Consider the following 24,140-nt stretch of genomic DNA (forward strand, 5'->3'; position numbering starts at 1 on the left):
AAATCCTAGGTAAACCCTAGGATCATGACAGAAAGTTCTTTTGGTTGCCAAATGTTACACTCAAATTTTTGACCTAGATAATAGTGATACTCTCTCCAATTGCTAGAATTGGTTGTCTGACTGTTTCTTCCTATTATTGCCAATCAACACTAGCCTCTTCATTAAATGGACATTAAGAATGCATTTTTTCATGAAGATTAACATGAGAAAGTGTACATGGAACAACCATTGGGCATTTGTTGCTCAAGGGAAGTCTAACTTATGCGTCACTCAAGCAAGACATTATATGGCCTAAAACAATCTCCCTGTCCTTGATTTGGAAGATTTAAAGGCTTAGCATTGTTATACAACAATTTGGCTCAACTTAAAGTTAGGCAGATCACTCTATTCAATCTTTATGCATCATCCCATCATATATCTACCTGATTGTCTATGTGGATGATACACTCATTGTTGTGATGATCGTCACTTTCAAATCAAGGATTTGGGCAGATTGAGATACTTTTTGGGAATAGATGTAGCTCAATTGAAGGATGGTGTTTGTATTTCACAAAAGAAATATGCTCTAGACATACTTGAAGAAACTGGAATGTTGGTCTCCAAACCTGTTGATACTCGAATGGATCCCAATGTCAAACTTCTACCAAGACATGGGCAAGCATTATCATATCTAGGGTAGATATTGGAGACTCGTTGGAAAACTGAACTATCTTGCAATAACTCAACCTGATATTTCCTTTATTGTGAGTGTTTTCAGCCAGTTTTTGGATATTTCCTTCAAAGGTTTATTATATACCAATAGAGGGAATCTCAATTTGTTGCCCGTACAGATGCAAATGGGGCAAGCTCTCATTCAGATAGGCACTCAACTTCTGGGTATCATGCTCTCATTAGTGGGAATATGATCTCTTGGAAAAGTAAGAAGCAAAATACAGTTGCAACATGTAGACAAAAATCTAGACCCTAAAAAACATATGAAGAAAAATTTAGAAAAAAAAAACACACACACACACACACACATGAAAACTGCATTACCAAGCTTTGTTGCTGCAAGACAGAGGAAACAACAAACTATGGAAGTCTGATTGATGTGGTTCTCACCTGAACCTAACTTCTCCTTTAAACTGTCCTGAATGTAGTAGAACCTGCAAAAAAGAGTTCACATTCCACTTATAAATCAGAAAAAGGATGTATAGCTGATAAGATAATCAAAGAAAAAAGAAGTTGCCAAATTCTCATTTGCAGGCTAATTTTCAGAGAATACAGGATGAACTTTATAGGACTGTGCAACGCTAAAGGGAAAGAGAGTTAGGAAGGGGAAGCTTTTTGTACATTGAAAGAGAAAAAGGGGATTTTAATTCATGGCAGCAAGCACAATCAACTGCTTATACTTCCTTAATAAGAGCATCCACTTCCCTTATGAGCAGAAAGAACTAATGCTACCAGAATTTCAAACAGGATAAGTAATAAAATAATGAAGCTGGTAAGCTAGGCCAGAAAAGCATAGTTCTTCAAGTAAGCTTACCATATTTTAGTATACAACTGTATATAATTGTATATTTGTATTAGTATGAGGGTATTTATGTAAATTCATGTACTCATGTATTTTCATGTGCATTAAAATGTTCAATACCATATAGTCAAACATTGACTTAGCCTTTCAACATGGTATTAGAGGCACTACAACCAAAAAAAAGAAAAGAAAAGGCAAAATATCACTTTTGGCACGGGAACTTAGACCATCTCCAACCCAAAACTTCAAAATGGTGCAACTTTTGCACTAAAATGGTGCAACTTTCACACTATCCTATCAAGACATCTCCAACCCATTACACCAAAAGTTACACCAAATCAATAGTGTTATTTCTATTTTCTTATTTCTTTAATTCATAACAATTAATTTATTTCAAAAAATTACTTAATTATTTACGCAATTGCAAATTAAATATGTAAAAAAAAATTATACATATTTACATTTATTTTATCTTGTTAAATAATTATAATCTTTTTATTTAATTTTAATTTATTATATTGTTAAAAATAATGGTCAAATTAAATACACAAATTAAGGTCAAAATGAATAATTATACATACTAAAACAAATTTAAGAGGGGACATAATAGGAATAACATTTTTCCACATTGGAGGGAGGGGGGCAATTTGGGAATAAAATAAAAAATGGTAAAATGCCGTGGGTGAACAGTGGGACGCCAAATATGGCGTCCCACTGTTCAGGACGCCATTTTAGCATCTAGTTTTGCCGTCCCATTGGAGACGGCAAAACGGCAAAATCCACCGATTTTTTCGTTTTGCCATCTCCGTTGGAGATGGCCTTACAGGCTTTAGTCAATTTCGTAAATAAATTTTTTTTGTGGTGAATTAAGTACATGAACTTAAAATTTTGGTGAATTTCATAAAAATGAAATTGGGCCACTTACACAAAAACCCCATCTAGTTTAAAAATGCCTCTGAAGGTTCTCGTGGTTTATCTTTACTCGAACACCCCCTCTGCTACAAGCGACATTAATTAAACACTCATTAAATTAAATTAAGTTAATTAAATCCTTAAGTTAAATTAAGGGTAAATTGCTCCCAAACCCCCAACGGAATGAACCATTTGCACAAAGACCCCATGTGGTTTAAATATATTTCTAGATGTCGCTGTGGTTTTTTTTTTTTTTTTTGTTCGGGCACCCCTCCATATGGCATAGAAGGCGTTAATTAAAATCAAATTAAGGCTCCTATTTTTTGGTGTTTGGTTGACAAAAAGGATAGGAAAATATTTTATAATGAAAGTAAGAAGTAAAATAACTTACCAATTCAAAATCCATAAGTCATTTTCCTATTTATGCCAAAGCTAATAAACTGTTTTTTTCTTCCTTCAAAACATCTTTACATATATGCATATGTGCATATCTATAAACAAATACATATATACACAATATGTATATACATATCACATGTAAATATATAAATACATACTTATATATGCATACACATACACATAATAAATATACATACATACAGCCATATACACTTAATGTATACATACACATGCACACACCTGTATAGAAACATATGCATACATGTACATACACACACATATATATACATACACACACAGATATACATACATACATGATATGTCAATGAAAACTTGTGCTTAAAAATTGGAACTTCTCAAAGGAAGAGAAGTAATGAAACTATTTGATATGATACACAAAATTATTACAAGATGTAACAGCACTTACTACTATACTACACATGGGACATGAGAATATATATATATGTCTTTTGTATATAACTCTTTGAAAGTCTGCTAGCTGTTGTCACTAGGGTGTGACGTTACTTGTTATAAGCAAAACAAACAAGGTGAAGTTTTATATAAATCCAGTAAGATAACAATTAACATGTATAAAAACAATTGAGCTTACACCAAACGTGTCATGGTGTGGAGGATTTTTATCATGACCATAACTAGCAAAATTTTATCAAGTGGAGTCATGAGGGGGTCAAAGGGAATTTGAGACATTTGTATAAAAAGAAAAGGAAAAACTTGCTTGTGATGGGACAAAAGAGTACCTGATGATAGTGACATTAAGGGGAAATATATATATAATGCTAGGCCAATAAATAAATCTAAGTCACAAGTTTGAAATACTTGAGGAAAAAGACAAAATAGATGTGAGTGCAGAAAGTACAAAAGCAATGTGATAAAGAGGAAAAAAAGAAATATAAAAGTAGAAAAATTCCAAGAAGGAAGCACACAAGGAAAGGCCATGTGGTGAATTTATCCTGCACCACTCCAAGAAAAGGACAAAACACATTTAATGCAGCTTCTAGAAGGAACATTTCACCACTATAAATAGGAGTTTTGACTTAGAAAGGGCCAATTGGAATGGGAGGTAAAGAAAGTACTCAATCCCTTTGTAAGTGTTACATGTGTTTATTTGTTTGTTTACTCTTTTGTTATGAGTTCTCTGTATATATATAAAAAAATAATAATAATGATAAATCATTGTGATGCAACACCAAAGTTTCTATGGTATCAATGCAAATTTGTAAGATCTCTACTTTTGTGTTATGGTATGCACATATGAATACAAACACACTTTGGGGGTGATCTACTACCTTAAAAGGGTAATAAATTTGCTATTAAATCTCCTCCACACCATGACACATTTGGGTATAAGCTTGATTATTTTACATATGTTAAATTGTTACCTTACAAGGTTTATATAAAAACTCACCTCGTTTGTTTTGCTTAGAATTTCCAGGTAACAACCCACCTATCACACCCTAAAGACACCAGCTAGAAGACTTTCAAATAATTATATACAAAAGATATATATATATATAGAAGAGAGAGAGAGAGAAAGCGGGAGAACTCATAACAAAAGAGTAAACAAACAAATAAACACATGTAAACTCATAAAGGGTTGAGCACTTTCTTTACTTCTCGTTCCAATTGGCCTCTCAAGTCAAAACTCCCATTCATAGTGGTGAAATGTTCATTCTAAAAGCTGCACTAAAAGTGTTTTGTCCTCTTTTTTTTTTTGGAGTGGTGGAGGATAAATTCACATGGTCTTTCCCCGTGAGTCTACTTCTTGGAATTTTTCTTTACATTTCTTTTTTTTTTCCTCCTTATCACATTGCTTTTGTACTTCTTGTACTCATATCTCTTTTGTCTTTTCCTCTCAAGTATTTCAAACTTGGGACTTAAATTTATTTATTGGTGTAGCTATATATATAGATATATATATCTCCCCTTAATGTTACTATAATCAGGCAATCTTTTGTTCGATCACAAGCAAGTTTTGTATTTTCTTTTTACACAAATGTCTCATATTCCCTTTGACCCCCTCATGACTCCACCTAATAAAATTTGCTAGCTATGATCATGCACCCCCCCCCCCTATTATTACTATTACTATTTGGGTATTACGTATAGACACACATGCATGCACGCATACACATATACATTCATGATTCAAACCTACGTGTTATACATACATATAACTAATTTTTGGAAAATATTTTACAAAGCAAACAAACAAGACAAAATAAGATAAAAAAAAATGTGTAAAAAATTTTACATTGAAAATTATTTTCTAATATAAAATGTTTTGCGTCCAAACAAAGGGAGCCTAGGTTAAATTTATTCCTAATCACTCATTAATTACATAATAAAAAATAATTGAAGAACAAAAATTGTTCATCTTCTCTCTCTCAATGTCGATGGGTTAAGGAATCCAACAGAGATGGATCCGTGGATCTAGAACCCATTAGCAATGGGTGAGTTTCTTTGTTTGTCACCTGAGTTTCCATTACTTGTAAAGAGTAAGACCTAGCTCACTAGTCCATTGATGGGAAATAAGAAAGTACATTATAAGGTAAAGAGTAAGACCTAACTCATTGATTCATTACTGATGTTGAATTATGCCCTTTCTTTTGTTGCTTTGAATTTGGCAATTGGTGGTTGAGTTATTCTTCTGGATTTCATTTCATAAATTCAAAAGGTCTGTGATTAATACCCTAAAGTTGTGAAGTTTCTATTGTTGGTTGTTCACTATAGCCTTATGGGTTTTTTGTTTGCCTATGTTTGATCACTTTGATATGTTGAATCATATATCCATCATTTTTCTGTGCTCAATTTGCTTGATATGTCTATAAGAAATCTTGTCATTGTTTCTCTATTTTGTTAAATTTGATTTCCTCTTAATTAGCAATTTTTTTTCCAAGTATTGTTTAGGATAAATAAGATAGGATTGAGTTTCCATATTAGTGTATTTAACAGTTTTTTTTTTAAGATGATTTTTTATTCTTTTTTATCTTTTATTTTTATGTAATTAGAGAGAGAGGACGGAAGAAGATGAGGAGGAGAGCAATTTGATTTATGTAATGAGTCTGGAACCCATCGCTGGCTATGAAGATGAAGAATCAGTGTTTTTCTATTTTTTATATTTTTTTGGTTAAATTAATTTAATTTAACTTAATTACGAGTTAATTAACTTAATTTAATTTAATAAGGATTTAATAACATCGTATGTAATGATGGTGGTGTTAGTGCAAAAAAGATAAACCATATGGACCTTCAGAGACATTTTAAAATCACATGGGTCTTCTTGCAAATAGCCCAAATCACAAGGGGGCCTAAAGGCAATTTACCCCAGTATCGAGATACTCGCTGTTGCCTTCATCATGTTCTACCCACCAAAGCTAGCTCAACTGCATCAAAGCTGTCTCTTCTACCACTGCTGCTAAAAAAACAAATCAGGTGGCACTAGGGCTTGCAATTTCATCTTAGGGCTTATGATGTCATCTTTGGTTGTGGTATTGCACAGATTAGTTCCAGTATCCCTGGTTGCCATTTTAGTTCTTTTCTTTGTTATTTTTGGTTTTGCAGTATCCCCCAGTCAAAGCTCTCTGAAATCATGTCTACAGCTAAGGGTACCTGTAGTGTTGTTACTGCTCCATGTTTCAACTAATATTTTTCAAGACCCCTGCTATCACCATGGAAAAATTTACTGGGGCTACAAATTTTCTGTCTTGATCTGCTTCTATTAAATTATGGATTATGGGACAAGGTCAAGAAGAGTAACTAAAAAGTCTGATGACACTCTTACTGATGATTAGGCTTTGTGGAACAAAATTGATGCTCAACTTTGTATGACAACTCCTCCTATTGTTGATAAACAACAAATTCAGCAGGACTTTTTTATGGTCCTTACACTATCAGCAATTTAGTCAGATCTTGAGCCTATTCATCGACAGATTTTCACTAGTATGACAATTCCTTCAATGATGTCTTCTCTTGACTGTTGCAAGTGTCCTCATTCTTCACTACCCCAGTTGAGTCTGTTCTCACTGATCACTCGATATTAGCCCCTCCCACACTAGTGGTAGAGGAGGTCCTGGGGGTAACCGCACTGGTAGAGGGCATGATTCCTGCTCATAGTACTTACTGTGATCACCTTGGCCACAAAAGATCATTGCCACTCTCTTCATGGCAAACCTCCATACCATTGTTAACATTGCTCAGGTTGGGTCAGTTTTTTGGGTCAGACGATGGATCTGATCTCACTACCGACTTATCAGGTAGGCAATCCTCTGGAACAATTTCCTTATCCAATGCTGATTATAAGGAGTTTCTACAGTTTCAGGTAGCCAAGCAGCCTTCATCTTTTGTTGCCACTGTAGCTCATACTAGAAATTCTAATGTTTGTGTTTCCCAGTCTACCTCTCTTGGGCCATGGATTCTTGATTCTGTTGTTTATAATCATACCTGTGGTAATAGCTCTCTTTTTACTAATAGGGCACACTCTGAGTCTCTCCCTATTATTACTTCAACAGATTGTTCCAAATCCATTTGCTAAGGGTCTTGGTTTTGCCAAACCTCTTCCTTTGTTACCCTTATCCTCTGTTCTCTATATGCCTGGTTGTCCTTTTAATGTAGCTCCATTAGTCAACTAACGCACACCCTTACTTGTTCCATCACTTTTATTGGTGATTTTGTTGGTGTGCGAGATCAAAATTATAGGGCAGACGATCAATACAGGGCGTGAGTCATGGGGGCTTTAGCACCTCATTCCACCAGATAACCAGTTCTTTGCACTACCACAGATTCTCCTGCTCTCGTTCATGGCCACTTGGACATCCTAATCTATTCAAACTTTAGAAGATGGTTCCTAGGTTACATTCTTTGGATTGTGAGTCTCATCAATTGGGTAAACATGTTTGTACTTCTTTTTTTGGTTGAGTCAGTTTGCTAACAGGGTTGAGTCCCCTTCATTCTCATGCATGGGGTCCGAGTCATGTCAGTTCAACTTTGGGATTCCAGTATTTTGTTACTTTCATTGATTATTTTTAATGAAAGATCATTCAGAGTTGTTTTCCATCTTTATATCTTTTTGTTCTGAGATTCATACACAATTTGGTACGCCTATTCGGATTTCGTGAAATGATAATGCTAGCAAACATTTTTCTGCCTCTTTTCTTCTTTTATGTTATCCTAGGGTATTTTGCATCAATCATCATGTTCTCATACTCCACGACAATATGGGGCCGTTGAACATAAAAATTGCCATTTGGTTGAATTGGCGCATACTTTTTGCTTCATGTTCATGTTCCATTTTATTTTTGAACTAATGTTCTCACTTCCTTTTATCTGATTAACCATATGCCCTCATCAGTGCTACAATACCACACACCACATTCTATTTTATTTCCTCATCATCCTGTTTACTCTCTTCCTCATATCTTTGGGTGTGCTTGTTTTATACAGGCTAAGATAAACTCTCTTCAGGTTTGTCAAACGCATCTTTTTGGGTATTCACTAGGCCTATAAGCAGACTAAGTTCAAACCTGGATCCGACCCAGTTTGGATCGATTTAACAGGCTCTAGTACTAAACATGCATTTGATTACTCAAATCAGGATCCAATTTTACATATATCATAAGCAGTTCGAATATGGATCTGCCAATTCCAACCCTATTAGGATCCAAAACTGTTTAAAATTAAAATATTCAAATATGGATCTGCCAGTTCTGACCCAATTAGGATCTGAAACCATTTAAATTTAAATATATAATGTATTATATGATAAAATAAATATATAACATATAGTTCTTATATGTAATAGATTATATAAATACATATTATGCATAAATTAAATAGATAAAATAGATTATATAAACATATATTATGCATAAATTAAATATCTAATAGTTAATATTGTAAAGTTAGGGCTTCAAGATGTAACACAGAAAGAAACACAAAGAAATGAGAAGAAGAAGTCAGAAAATGAACTTCGGTAGAGTTAATTGATTGAATGAAGAAATAAGACATAGCTGGATATATATATACACCAGCTATCCTTAACAAACTATTACAACTTACGACAACTGTATTAACAACTTAACTAACACAGCCTGCTAAATACAATAGAAACACAACAGCAAAACTAATTACACTTGTAAATCAAACTACCCGACATTAATTTCCTTCTACATTCCCCCTCAAAGTAGACTCCCTGGCAGAGGTAGAAGACTTGAGTTTAGGATCAACTGATGATGTAGTTAATAATGCGTGCATAGGTGACAATTTTAATCCCAACTTATCACACAAGAAAGAAAATCTGTCCCTCGACAAACCCTTGGTAAAAATATCAGCAATCTGATGAAGTGTAGGAACATATCTGATTTCAAACTCTCCATTCCCTATCTTCTCACGAACAAAGTGCACATCTATCTCAGTGTACTTGGTATGAGAATGAAACACTGGATTTTTTGCTATACTTTTGGCTATTAGGTTATCACGCCATATAATAAGAACATGACCACAAGGATATCCTATCTCAAAAAACAATGACTTGAGCCACAATATTTCAATCACTCCTTGTGCCACTGCTCGATACTCAGCCTCTCCAACAGACCTGGCCACTACAGATTGCTTTCGTAACCAATAAATTCTGACCAAGAAAAACACACAACCCACTAGGAGAGCGCCTAGTAATTTTGCAACCAGCATGGTCAGCATCCATATAAATTGTTAAGGATAAATCTCTAGAAGTAGGAGCAAACAGCAGTCCCAAACCGATAGTTCCCTTAAGATACTGTAGCAACCGTTTGCAAGCTAGCCAATGTTGCAATTTGGGAGAAGACAAGAACTGACTAAACTTGTTCGCCACAAAGGCTATATCTTGGCCGAGTGTACGTCAAATATTGAAGAGATCCAATGATAGTTTGATGAAGAGAAGGATTAGAAAATGAATCACCCTCATCAGTCAATGACACTCCCAAGTTCATAGGGGAAACACAGGGTTTGCAATCTTGCATGGCTGTCTTTTTCAGTAGATCTAAGGCATACTTTGATTGAGTGAGATATATACCATTAGCATCTCTAAATGCCTCAAAACCTAGAAAGTAGTTGACAGATCCTAAGGTTTTGAGTGCAAAATGTGTGTCCAAATCTTGAATGCAAGCTCGAAGAGCTATAGGATCGAAACCTGTAACAAATATATCATCAACATACACCAATATGAATAGAACATACTTAGCAGTCCTTTTAATAAACAGAGATGCATCAGAAACAACCCTTATAAACCCCCAATTCTGCAATGATGTTCTCAACTTTGTGTACCAAGCTCAAGGAGCTTGTTTAAGGCCATATAATGACTTTTTCAATTTACAAACATGAGAAGGAAACTGAGAATTTTCAAAGCCCTCAAGCTGTGATATATAAACTTCTTCAACTAAGTCTCCATTAAGAAAATCATTGTTAACATCTACTTGTTGAATGTCCCAACCAAAAGTGATAGCCAAGGAAAATAAAACTCGAATGGTAGGAGCCTTAATAAGACTAAATGTCTCAGCATAGTAAACCAGGAGTTTGGAGAAAACCCTTGGCTACCAATTGGGCCTTGTACTTAAGAATCAACCCATCAAAATTATATTTGATTCTAAACACCTACTTGCAGCCAATGATGTTCATATCAGAAGAAAAAGAAACAAGATCCCATGTGTGAGTATGTTGCAATATGGAAAACTCTTCTGCCATGGCCTTATGCCAATGAGTATCTAAGAGCGCTTCATGGACTAAACTAGTTTCTAGGGTACTCACTAGGCCATGAGGAGAGGTGACAGTAAGCTGTTTAGCTTTGGATCAAGTGATCATAGGATGAATTGAAGGAGATGGAGCAACCCTAGATATAAGTAAAGAGTGTTGAACAGATTGACAAGGCTGCTGATCCAAATTAGGCTCTAAAGGATGACTAGAAGAAGAATCAAGACCAGCAGAGATAGAAGAAGACAAGATAGGAGCAGGGACAATGTTACTTGAGGAGATGAGGAATTAGAAGAAAAAGTAGGAAGAGAATGAAAAATAGTAGTAAAAGGACCAGGGAAAACAAACTAATTTTGAGAGGAAGAACAAAAAGAAGGTGAAAACAAAAGTGGATAGGGATATTCATCTAGATTGAATTAAACATGTCTAGAGACATAGATCCTACCCGAGGGATGCAAACATTTATACCCAGCTTGTACATGGCTATAACCAAGAAATACACATTTAGTGGAATGGAAATCAAATTTATGCTTGTTATAGGGTCTAAGATAGGGAAAACAAATACATCCAAAGGGTTGTAGTTGCATATAGTTAGGCTGTTTGTGGTAAAATAGTTCAAACAGACAATGAAATTGTAATGGTAAAGAAGGTAAAAGGTTAATGGTGTAGACAGCTATTTGGAAGGCCTCTACCCAAAAACTTCAATGGCATATGAACATGAGCTAATAATGTGAGGCCCATCTCAGCTACATGTCTATGTTTTCTTTCAACAACACCATTTTGTTGATATGTACGAGGACATGTAAAATGAGGTTGAATACCACAGCTTTGAAGATAAGGTAAAAAGGCTTTAAATTCTCCACCATTATCAGTTTGGAAAGCTTTAAGTTTGGAGTTGTATTGTAACTCAGCAAATTTGTGAAAGATTACAAAAGTGGCTAAGGCATCAAATTTGAGTTTCAATGGGTATAGCCATGTGAATCTAGTGTGAGCATCAACAAAGATTATGTAATATTTGTACCCCTCAGTGGAAATAATAGGAGAAGGACCCCACAAATCAGAGTAGACTAATTCCAAAGGTTTCTTCGCTATAATTGAACAATTAACAAAAGGAAGCTGATGTAATTTTCCAACTTTACAAGACTCACATAAGGAAACATCAGGCTTTGAACAAGAAACATGAATTTTATTTAGAATAGACTGCAGTACAAGAGATGACAAATGCCCTAATTTGGCATGCCATTCTTGCCATACATTGTTTGTGTGGGCTACATTTACACTAGAGGACAGATATGAAGAAAGCAGATTCTGTCTTTTACATTTATTAGAAGAAACAGAAACAGGAGCAGCAAAATTTGTAGGTTGTTTAGGCTTGACAGCATGAGTAAATGCTGGCATCAACTGATAAAGGCCATCTTTAAGAGTTCCTTGAAGTAGTACCAGTCCGGAGTCTTTGTCCTTAACCAAACAGGAATCAGAATTAAACTTAGCAACAACATTATTATCTTTAGTGAGCTGAGAGACACTAATGAGACTCTTCTTCATATTAGGAACATGAAGAACATTAGGTAAGGAAATGAAAGAATTTGGACTGATTGGAGTGGATAATTGATTGATACCAACATTAGAAATAGACAACTTCTTACCATCACCAATGGCAACTTTATTAGCACCAGTGTATGGAGAGTGAAGTGACAGATTGTTAAGATTGGTTGTGATGTGGTTGGTTGCTCCAGAATCAACAAACCAAGGAGAGTTGCCATGATAGGAGGTCTGAGATTAAGCATCAGGAGACTGAGGCAAAAGGCCACAATGAGTACCTGACATAGACCCTACTTCAGCCATAAAAGCTTCATTAGACTCATTTGGACCAGCAAGATATACTCATGGATCAAACTGCATAAGAGAACCACCTCTACCAAAATTCTGATTAGGAACTTGTTGAAAATTCCTATCAAACCGATGATAACATTTGTCTACAAAATGACCAGGTTTTCCACAAAATTGACAGTATATTCTTCTACCACCAAACCTACCACAACTTCTTCCTCCTCTATTTAGGTAATTACCTCCACGAGACATAAATCCTCCTCAATTATTACCAAATCCATTACCATTTCTAGACCAATATGAAGCAACATTGACATTCATAGATGAGGAAGAAGCAGAATCAAAATTAACCGACGAAACAGATAAATTCTTGGCTGCTAAACGTTGCTCATGCATTAATAGCAAATACTGAACTTTCTTCAAATTTATATCATCCATCTGATATGTTATGAGACTAACCACGGTCTCATAATTATGATCAGGGCCATTTAGAATAGCTAACAATAAATCTTTGTCACTTAGGGGTTCACCAATGGCAGCTAGTGCATGGTCCATAGTTTTGATTTTCAGAATATACTCATTGATAGAAAAATAATCCTTCTTAATCGATCGTAATTGTTGCTTCAACTGAAAAGACTTTGCTACCATTTGCTGCGAATAGAGATTTTCAAGTGAAAGTCATACCTCCGCAGATGATTCACAACGAATCACCTGTGCTAGTACTTCCTTATCCATCGTGGAAAAGAGCCATCCTAGCAACAATTGATCTGATCGGATCCAATTGGTGTAGGCAAGATTAACTATCGGCAAATCATATCCATCGCATGCAAGATCTAGAATATATTTCAATGGTGGTGGAGACTTGTTAATGAACGATAACAAATTGAACATCCTAACTGTCACCAAAATTTGCACCTTCCAAAAGAGATAATTGTTGATGTCTAGCTTCATTGGAATGAAGTTAAAGGCCTTTGCAATCGAGGAGAAATTGGACTACGATTCCGATGATAGAGAGGAGGAACGACAAGGCAAGGAAGAAGAACTAGATTCATGATTAGTAGCCATGGACGCTAGTCAATGGCTCTGATACCATGTAAAGTTAGGGCTTCAAGATGTAACATAGAAAGAAACACATAGAAACGAGAAGAAGAATGTCATGACCCTAGGGTTTAGCTAGGGTCTTAGAAGTAATTGGAAGGAATTTTGGGGAGAAATAGAGAAGAATTGAAGAGGGAGATTGAATAGAATTAGGGAGAGAAGGAACGAGAGAGAGAGAGAGAGGGAAAGAGAGAGAAATTATAGAGAGAGAATTGAAATTTCAATTATCATTCAACATGCCTTTTCCCTTCCCCTACCAACAGCCTTTTATAGGTTTCCTCTAACAAAAATAACAGCATCCATGTGCTGTAACAGCATTACAAAATATCTCCTAACAACTTGCTAAGTCTATTACTATAATGCCCTTCTATGGAATCTTGGGTCATGACAATTCCCCTCCCCTTGAGAGAGTTCTTGTCCCCAAGAACTTCAACAATTGGTCACTGCTATTAACCAATTCCAGCTTTCTCAATCCCATTCATGCCTCTTTTCCTCTTTCTTCTTCTAGGCTTCTTCTTCTTCGTTTGTAGGTTCGCAAGATTAATTCCAAGACTAAGTTGGCGCAAGACTCCAACAGAAGAATCTTTATCAAGTTCAAGTCCGATGCACCCAAGTCCTGCAATGGCTGTCCAATTACACTCAATCCCCCCATCCAATACGAGAAAGGATGACATACCTACCACCATAGCAACCTCTACTCTATTCCCATTCATCCCATGGCCTTGCTCTGTTTCAGCAATATCCACCTTAATCCTTGCCAATGATTTCTCAGCGGCTTCCATATGCACTTCATCCTTTCCATCTTTTCCCACACGATTTATAGCTTTCTTATTAACTAAATCCTCCGCTTCCTCTTCCTTCAATACAACACAACAACAACATATCCAGCTTTTATCCCACTATGTGGGGTCGGCTACATGAATTCTAGACTTCCATGTATTTCTGTCTTTTGTCATATCCTTATTTAGATCTATATATTTTATATCAAATTTTAATGTCTCTCCCAAAGTCTTCTTGGATCTATCTCTACCTCTTTTTGTGACTAATTATTCCATTTCATCAACTCTCCTCACAGGAGCGTCTCTTACTCTCCTTCTCACATGACCAAACCATCTTAGTCTAGTCTCTCTCATCTTCTCCTCTATTGACACTACTCCTACTTTATTACGAATAACTTCATTTCTAATTTTATCCTTTCTTGTATGTCTACACATCCATCTTAACATCCTCATCTCCGCTACACTCGTCTTTTGCTCATGCTGGTATTTGACTGCCCAACATTCTGAGCCATACAGCAAGACTGGTCTTATAGCTGTCCTATAAAATTTTCCTTTCAATTTTAATGGGATTTTACCATCACATAACACCCCCGATGCATTTCTCCATTTTAGCCAACTTGCCTTAATTCTATGTGCGACATCCTCGTGGATTTCTCCATCTTTTTGAATCACTGATCCCAAATATCGAAAATGGTCTTTTCTTTGTAAGATTTGGTCTTCTAATTTTATTATAACATCATCCACTCTTGCATTTTTACTAAATTTGCATTCCATATATTCTGTTTTCTTTCTACTTATTTTAAATCCCTTAGATTCTAAATTGTTTCTCCACAACTCAAGCTTAGTGTTCACTCCTTCTTTTGTTTCATCCACCAACACTATGTCGTCTGCAAATAGCATACACCATGGCACATCTGTCTAAATATATTTAGTGAGTTCATCAATTACTAGGGCAAATAAGTATGGACTTAGTGCAGAACCTTGATGCAGTCCTATTGTAGTTGTAAATGGTTCAGTATCCCCTCCGCATGTTCTGACCCTTGTCTCTACACCATGATACATGTCCTTAAGGGCTTGTATATAGGCTATTTTGACTCCTTTCTTCTCTAAAACCCTCCATAATACTTCTCTAGGGACCCTATCATAGGCCTTTTCTAGATCTATAAACACCATATGTAGGTCCTTCTGATGATCTCAATACCTTTCCATTAGACGCCTCAGTAAATATATAGCTTCCATTGTTGACCTACCAGGCATGAAACCAAACTGATTTTCTGACACCTTTGTTTCCTTTCTGAGCCTCTGCTCTATTACTCTCTCCCAGAGTTTCATGGTATGACTCATTAACTTAATTCCTCTTCCTTCAATAATCCTTCATTTTTTAACAGCCAATTCTAATGAGGTATTAGCTCCTTCCATTGTTGCAGAGCTAGTTGCAAAGCAGCTGTAGCCGAATTCATGTCCAAGTCTCCCAATTTCTTGCTAGCTCCCATCAGTATTGTTTTCTGATTGACTTCCCCAATCATTTCTTGGTTTGGACCTCCTCGATTATCACCTAGAACATCCTTATTGATGACTGCAGTTTCAATTATGATCTCCGGATTCCATGCAAGTAATTCAGCAACTTTTTTTCCCTTTTGTAGGCTGCAATTCCTCTCTATTTGGACTTCTTTTTCAGCAATATCAGATGATCCCTCTACATTGGCTGCCTTATCAATCTATTCATTACAGATTCCCTTTGAAGGATGTAATCCATCACCAATATCATCTTTGATGCTGCCAACATCCTTCTTGATATTGCTGCCTAATTCCAAATACCCAAGCACATACTTGGAAGTCAACGATGAATCAGTTTCCCACCTTCTTGTCTTCTCCTTCAGCTTCTCCATTTTAAGAAACTCCTCCTTGTTAAAACTTCCATGATAGTCATCAAAGTATTCGGCGAAAAAACTGTAATGATACTCCTTAGATAGTATCATTGCAAACTCTTGCAACTTCTCGCAGAACATTCGACCGAATTCCTTGCACTCTTCATGAATCCCATTGCTTGTTCCTTTGTCCCTATTGCTGCCAACTGAAAATGCAGCCTCCTTTGGCTGCCATTGAGGCTCCATTTCAGCTGAAAATGAAGCATTCTTCTGCTGCAATTGAGACTCCATTGGACTCCTTCGTGCGCTACTTCCCAAGGCTTCACGAGCAGGACATTCCATTGAAAATGCAGCATCTTTCGGCTGCAATTGAGGCTGCCCTTTTGCATGAAAATTAACCACTGAAAAAGCAACATCATTCGGCTGCAATTGAGACCCCATTTGTTTCATGTGTGCCTTACTTCCCTTAGCTGATTTTTCACAATCAGCATACTTTGAAGACCAAGGAGCTATAAACATACTGCTCTTCTTTGCCTCTCCCATTCAAACAAAGTTAACTAGAATTCAAAGTTGAAATTACCCTTTGTTTACCTTACTAGCAACCTAGAATTCGATTGGAATCACCTCCTATTACGCCTGCAGAAATTCAAACACTGACTGTCGGCTTCACCACTGAAATCGGCTGAGCTCGAATCTGCTTTTTCTTCCACGTTCGACCTCAGCTTTCAGCCCAAGCTCAATCTCCGTAACCTTCAAAAAGTGATCGATGAGTAGTTGTCGGAACTTCCAGTTCCATTGACTCATTGGACTCCAGAATTCACTGCTCAATCAATTCACCGGAGTTGCCAAAAACACCGTCGGACCAGCCAGGCCAAGTCGCCTTCAATCCTCCTCAACCTGGACCTTAACTATGGAAACTGATTTCCTTGCCTTACACTCAAATCAAAATCGCAACCAAAGAACAGCTACTGCCCAATCACCGTCCAGGGCTCCCAGCACAATTTGCAATCTCTTCTGATTCCAAAATCACCAAAATTCACTGCCAGTTCAATCACTACACCCACTCCCGAGTCCAACCCACTGCATCGCAACACTCCCCAGTCCAAATTGTGGCACCCACTAAACTGCTAATACCTCGGATCCCACATGCGATTGCCTTTATTCGGCCGTTGCTTCCAAAATTCAAGCGCTCAACCTGATTCGTTCCTAAAAGTCACTTGGTCAATGGTTAGGACTACCAATTCTGTTGAATTCACCAAACCACCTGAATCGCCTCAAGCCCCGCTGCCTCAATCGCGTAACTCCTTGAGAATTGGTCGGATTTGCTTTGCTACTAGATCGAAATTTCCATTCATCATCAATCGCCCAAGAAGCTGGACTAGCCTCAATCGCACGCCTTCACAATTTGAATCTTACGCATTGATAACAAAACTCTTAGATTTGCTCCTCACCGTCTGGGTCGGAATGGTCGACCAATCAAAGCAGCAGCACCAACAACAACTGATTGATTCGTGCTCGCCTCACCTAGAATCGCTACTCAATCAATCCAAGTCCAATTCCTCCTTGCACCGGTTGCCACCCAATCACCGTCCACGAGCTCCAATCGTGAATCCTCCTGGCTTGCTCGCCTTCAATTCCGGACAAGATTGGGGTCTTAGCCGCGCGCCGTCAGCCTCTCGCACTAATCGCTCTCCACACAAGATTACAGCGGATTCAAGATTGCTCAAGCTCTGTGTGAGTTTGCTGAGATTCAACGACTGCAGCGACTCGAAAAATAGTAGTGAATCAACCTGCTGCTCCGAAACTCAATAGTCGAACCTTCCGCTTTTCTTCCACAACCGAGGTCGCCTTCCTTGATCGAACAACACTTCCGAATTTTTCAAGCCGAGAGCCACTCCTCCGTCGAACCAACTGGAACCGAATTCGTTGAATTTAGTTCACTCCACCTAACGTTCACACCTACTGTCATTGATCGACTCAATTGTTTGATTAATTCCCCCGCTGCTTCTGGTTTCCGTAGTCGTCTTCACAATCCGATAACCAATCCTCCTTGCGTTGGACAGCAGCTATCAATTCCCGTCGACATTAATCAACAAGAAAAACCGCCGAGGAACGATGCTCTCATGACCCTAGGGTTTAGCTAGGGTCCTAGAAGTAATTGGAAGGAATTTTGGGGAAGAAATAGAGAAGAATTGAAGAGGGAGATTGAATAGAATTAGGGAGAGAAGGAACGAGAGAGAGGGGAGGGGGGAAAGAGAGAGAAATTGTAGAGAGAGAAATTGAAATTTCAATTATCATTCAACATGCCTTTTCCCTTCCCCTACCAACAGCCTTTTATAGGCTTCCTCTAACAAAAATAACAGCATCCATGTGCTATAACAGTATTACAAAATATCTTCTAACAACTTTATAAGTCTATTACTATAATGCCCTTCTATGGAATCTTGGGTCATGACAAAGAAGTCAGAAAATGAACTTCAGTAGAGTGAATTGATTGAATGAAGACATAAGGCATAGCTGGATATATATATACACCAGCTATCCTTACTAACAAACTATTACAACTTACGGCAACTGTATTAACAACTTAACTAACACAGCCTTCTAAATACAACAACAACATAACTAATTACACTTGTAAATCAAACTACTCGACATTAATTCCTTCTACAAATATGTTCCAAATAATCAAATCAAAATTCGAGTCTTAGATAGATCGAAATGATCGGCTACTACCTTTGTTAACCAAGGAGAGATATAGCCTATTACCTTTGTTATCTCAAATGATCAACTAGCTAACATGTTTACCAAATCCCTCGGAGGCCCTAGAGTAAATTATATTTGTAAAAATCTTAGTGCATATAATATTTATGCTCCAACTTGAAGGGGAGTATTAGTAAATAAGGTATAGTTGTATATAATTCTGAAGGTATCTATGTAAATTCAGGTATGAATAACATATTCAATAGCATATGGTCAAACACTAACTTGCGCCTTTCTACACCATACATGCCTCACTACAAAAACCAAAACAAATTAAAAAATAATTTCTAAAGCTAATAATTGATCAACCAATTTTTTTAAAAAATGAGAATGAGAAATAAAATAACCAAAAGATAAAGAAAACAATGAATAATGAGTAGATTGGGAGGAAAGGCTCCTAATTTCCTATCAAAGGAATGAGATTTCTTTCATTTATGTAACTTTGGAAATGATTATCCAAGTCTTTGTACCCTTATATTGAATTTTGATTAAATAATATTTTTCATAACGTTTAGTGAGACTCTTGTTAAAATTATTAGTATATATTATAGTTATTATATGTGTGTTTTATTTTTATAATTAGATTAAGCCCATAGCTTTAAGGCCCCCATTATACTTATTATAAATAACAAGCTAAAAGAGACTAGTCTCTTAGGTTTTTCCTCATAATTATTTTCTCACATGGTATCAGAGCCACCGATGAGGAAAAAAAACCCTAGCCCCGCTGTGTATTTTTTTTCCAGCATTTAGAAACCCTAGCCGTCATACCCTACCGTTTTCTGGTCCACCTACCACGGCTCCTCCACTTCTTACATATCACTGTCGTCCTCACCTCGCTACCGGCGCCAGCATTCCTCTAGCCCATCTGCGGTCCCTCCTGCCCCGGATTCTCTTGACTCGCTCTCTCCATCTGCGGTCCCTCCTGCCCCGGATCCTGAGCTTGACAATCTCCCTATTGCTCTTTGCAAAGGTACACGGTCTACTCATAATCCCCATCCTATTAATAACTTTTTATGCTATGACCGTTTGTCTCCTTCTTATAGTGCATTTGTTTCGAGCCTTTCCTTTGTTTCTATTCCTAAAACCACAAATGAAGCTCTGTCCCATCCTGGTTGGCATCAGGCTATGTTAGCTGAGATTGACGCCTTACATTCAAATGGTACTTGGGATTTGGTGTCTTTACCACCAGGAAAGACTTTTGTTGGTTGCCGTTGGGTATTCACTGCCAAAGTGGGTCCTGATGACCAGGTGGAACGTCTTAAGACCCGCTTAGTTGCCAAAGGCTTTACACAGATCTATGGGTTGGATTACAGCGATACTTTCTCTCTATGTTGCGAAAATGGCCTTTGTTCGCCTCTTTCTCTCTCTGGCTGCTACGCGTCATTGGCCACTCTATCAGCTTGATATTAAAAATGCATTTCTTCATGGTGATTTGCAAGAAGAGGTATATATGGAACAACCACCTGGTTTCGTTGCTCATGTGGAGTCCAATGTAGTCTGCAAAATCAAGAAGTCTCTCTATAGTCTGAAACAATCTCCACGGGTGTGGTTTGGCTGGTTCAGCACTATAGTTCAAGTCTTTGGTCTCACTCGAAGTGAGGCTGATCATTCGGTTTTCTATCGCCATTCTGCTTCCTTATGTATCTTCCTTGTTGTTTACGTAGATGACATTGTTGTCACAGGGAGTGATCAGGTTGGAATACAGAAGCTGAAGGAACATCTACATCAACACTTTCAGACCAAAGACCTAGGCCGACTTCGGTATTTCTTGGGTATTGAAGTTGCTCAATTAGGAGATGGTATCTCAATTTCTCAGATGAAGTATGCACTTGACATCTTAGAAGAAACTGGTATGGTGAATTGCAAACCAGTTAACACCCCAATGGATCCGAATATCCGACTCTTGCCGGGACAGGGGGAGATTTATTCAGACCTTGGAAGGTATAGGAGACTGGTAGGCAAGTTGAACAATCTCACAGTCACTCGTCCTGACATTGCTTTTGCTGTGAGTGTAGTTAGCCAATTCCTTAGTTCTCCATGTGATTCTCACAAGGATACTGTTATCCGGATTCTAAGATATATCAAAAGAGCGCCAGGTAAAGGGCTGCTTTATGAGGATAAGGGACACACAGATATTTGTTGTTATGCAGATGCAGATTGGGCAGGATCTCCTTCTGATCATCGGTCAACTTCTGGGTATTGTGTTCTTGTGGGAGGAAATCTAGTTTATTGGAAAAGTAAGAAACATAATGTAGTAGCCAGATCCAGTGCAGAGGCAGAGTATCGGGCTATGGCTAATGAAACTTGTGAGCTCATCTGGCTTAAACAACTTCTGCAGGAACTCAAGTTTTGTGAAGTGTCTCCTATGAAGCTTATTTGTGATAATCAGGCTGCCTTACACATTACTTCTAATCCAGTGTTCCATGAGCGGACTAAGTATATTGAAATCGACTGTCACCTTGTTAGAGAAAAGCTAGTTGAAGGTGTTATTATTACAGAGTTTGTTAATTCTAATGATCAATTTGCAGATGTCTTCACCAAATCTTTAAAAGGTGCTCGAGTGGAATATATTTGTAACAAGCTTGGTGCATATGATATCTATGCTCCAACTTGAGGGGGAGTGTTAGAATTATTAGTATATATTATAGTTATTATATGTGTGCTTTATTTTTGTAATTAGATTAAGCCCATAGATTTAAGGCCCATTATACTTATTATAAATAACAAGCTAAGAGAGACTAGTTTCTTAGGTTTTTCCTCATAATTATTTTCTCACAACTCTTTTTAACTTTCTTTTCTTATTTAGGTGAATATGTTCTGTCCATAATAAATGCTATGTGAATTACATTAGATTGGGAGGAAGTTTCTGATATGTCAACGCTAAAGTTTTAAGGAGGAGCTATTTTGGAAAACGTCATACCTGAGAGTCACCTGAAGGAACAAACCCCAAAAGTATCCCCCTATTAATGGTCATAGCAGATACAGTTCCACCCTGAAAAGAATGACAGGAAAAATTACTTTAAGTTCTTGGATTGTGAATTTACAATTTTCCAGATACCAGTATCATGTAGCCAGCTCAAGCCAGAAAAGTTCAATAGATAAAACCCACTGTTGGCAGAACAAGAAAGCATACCAGTGAACTTTCATACGACATTGCCCCATTTACCCCAAAAAATAAATTCCAAAAAAAAAAAAAAAAGCAAACAAGGAATGTCAAGACGTTTTGAATCCCAAAAGAGACATGATTAGATTCTGAAAACTGAAACTAAGTACTAAATAAGGTAATACTAAGCAAACAATATAAGAACATAAATTATTGCAGTATGTAATTAAGATCTAAAAGGAGTAGAAACCACACCTGATGATCAATATGCGCTCCCAACGGACAAATCCTATAAGGGGATACAACAACCTTGACATCCTCAGTACCTCTTCCAGCCATTTCAGCCACCATCTTTCTTATTTCATCAAACTGAAAAGATATAATATATACAAATGTAAAATATACATATTCTGCATATGTAAAATATATATGTTCTGTATATGTATAAATCTAGTACAGCAGAAATTTTAGAATGCACAATGATAGACATACGATCGGCACAGTAGTATTTATACATGGCAAAAACAAGTGACCATTAAGAAGCTCAAATCATCAGAATAGAAACTCACAAAGATAATAGTTAGAACAAAAAAGATGCATGCTGTTAGGAAATAAACATCACACCACTAAATAAACCGATCCAGAGTACAGAATCTGACGGGCCAGCAAAGAAATACCATCACAAACACCATGGAATCTTATAGGCTTTCCATACATATATACACACAACTACTCATTTATCCATACTATTACTAGAAGTGATAGGTCAGTTTGATGAATTTCAAATAGTGAAAAGGCCTTTCACATTTCAGCTCTCCAAATTCCCCAAAGTTCCACATTTATAAACTGCAAGTATTTCAAGCAATAAATCAGTAAACGCAAGCGGGGGGATAAGTAACTTCAGCCACTGCCAGTCTTGAGTCATCCGTGCTCTTTTACAGTCTTCATCCTAGTCAATCTTCACACTCAACCTCTCCATCTGTCACCGAGCATTACAAGTCTATTCTGTGTATTGGAGTATTTTGTGCACTCGATATATGTAGATGGTTTGCTTTTGCTCAGTATCTCTAAGACATCAAGCATTACCTTGGTTCCTTCTCTATATTAGTATGTCTGGATACAAGCTGATGTGACCAGGTAAATTTCATTTTCGGCCTTCAACTACCATGGGCCTTCACCTTCTCTTCCTCATTTTTCTAATTTCTTTTTTGGAGCTATTAACAAAGTGACTAGAAAAGAAGAAAAAAGTTAGATTCCAATTTTTTACTTTAGTAAATTCTAAATGAATGTGAGACACCGAAGATTGGCCAATTCATTATTTCACTTTCATAAGATATGAACATTGCAAATTCATCACTAACTGCAACTTATCCTAACTAAGCGCAATCAATGTGATTCAATTTTGATTTGCTGTTGTTTAAATAGAGATTGCAAAAATGCCTCACCGGATGAATGAAAAGAAAGTGGTATCTTTTCTATAGGACAGCAATATTAGAGATAAACGCAAAAACAACAAACAAAAACATTGCTCCAAGTTGCAATGTTTAATTTAGTTTGACAGGAATGGTACTTAGGTTTTGAGTCCTTGTGACAATTTACCCTATGGCTTTGTTAATGGTTATTGATATTTCTGACCATACCAACTTTAGAGTAATCTCCGAGAAATAATGCTAGAACTCTTTTGGCGATCCTTTTTCTAATTCAGATAGGTTCAAATCATGTTTTGAGTGTAATGGTAATTAATACCAACATAATCATTTGAAACTCAACAACCACCAACATAACTCTTCTGCATGTCTGTGTATTAGCGATACAGTCCAATCTAATCCTAACGCCGCAACTACAATCACGGAACCAAGATTACTCAGTCAAAACAGAGGAGATTGCAACTGATATTCAAAGCCAACAGTTACATTGTGATATTGTTTTTGATTTCAAAATAGCTTATGTATAGGACGAAAGTTTGTATATAAATATTATCTGCTGTATACACTTTAGATTACTATAATGAAAATCCTCTATTCATCTTTTCTCTTCCACTAAAAGCTTACACTGTGCATTTCTTTTCCTTTTTCCTGTTCTGCCATTCAGATAAGGTAAATTCATTTTGCATAGGGCAATTATTAACTAGCAAG

General features: G+C 36.8%; 1 protein-coding gene across 3 annotated transcripts in view; it reads right to left on the reverse strand.

The window, feature by feature from the left end:
• Positions 1-24,140, reverse strand: part of LOC127795184 (galacturonokinase) — a 104,775-nt gene that overhangs the window by 80,009 nt on the left and 626 nt on the right. For all 3 annotated transcript variants that reach the window (XM_052326699.1, XM_052326698.1, XM_052326700.1), the window contains exons 2-4: positions 22,261-22,374; positions 21,823-21,894; positions 1,102-1,145 (exon numbers count right to left, since the gene is read on the reverse strand). In XM_052326699.1, the coding sequence (XP_052182659.1) occupies positions 1,102-1,145; positions 21,823-21,894; positions 22,261-22,374 (230 nt within the window). The remainder of the gene's footprint in view (positions 1-1,101; positions 1,146-21,822; positions 21,895-22,260; positions 22,375-24,140) is intronic.

The sequence above is a fragment of the Diospyros lotus genome, chromosome 2, assembly GCF_014633365.1.
Source record: "Diospyros lotus cultivar Yz01 chromosome 2, ASM1463336v1, whole genome shotgun sequence".
NCBI classification, from domain to species: Eukaryota; Viridiplantae; Streptophyta; class Magnoliopsida; order Ericales; family Ebenaceae; genus Diospyros; species Diospyros lotus.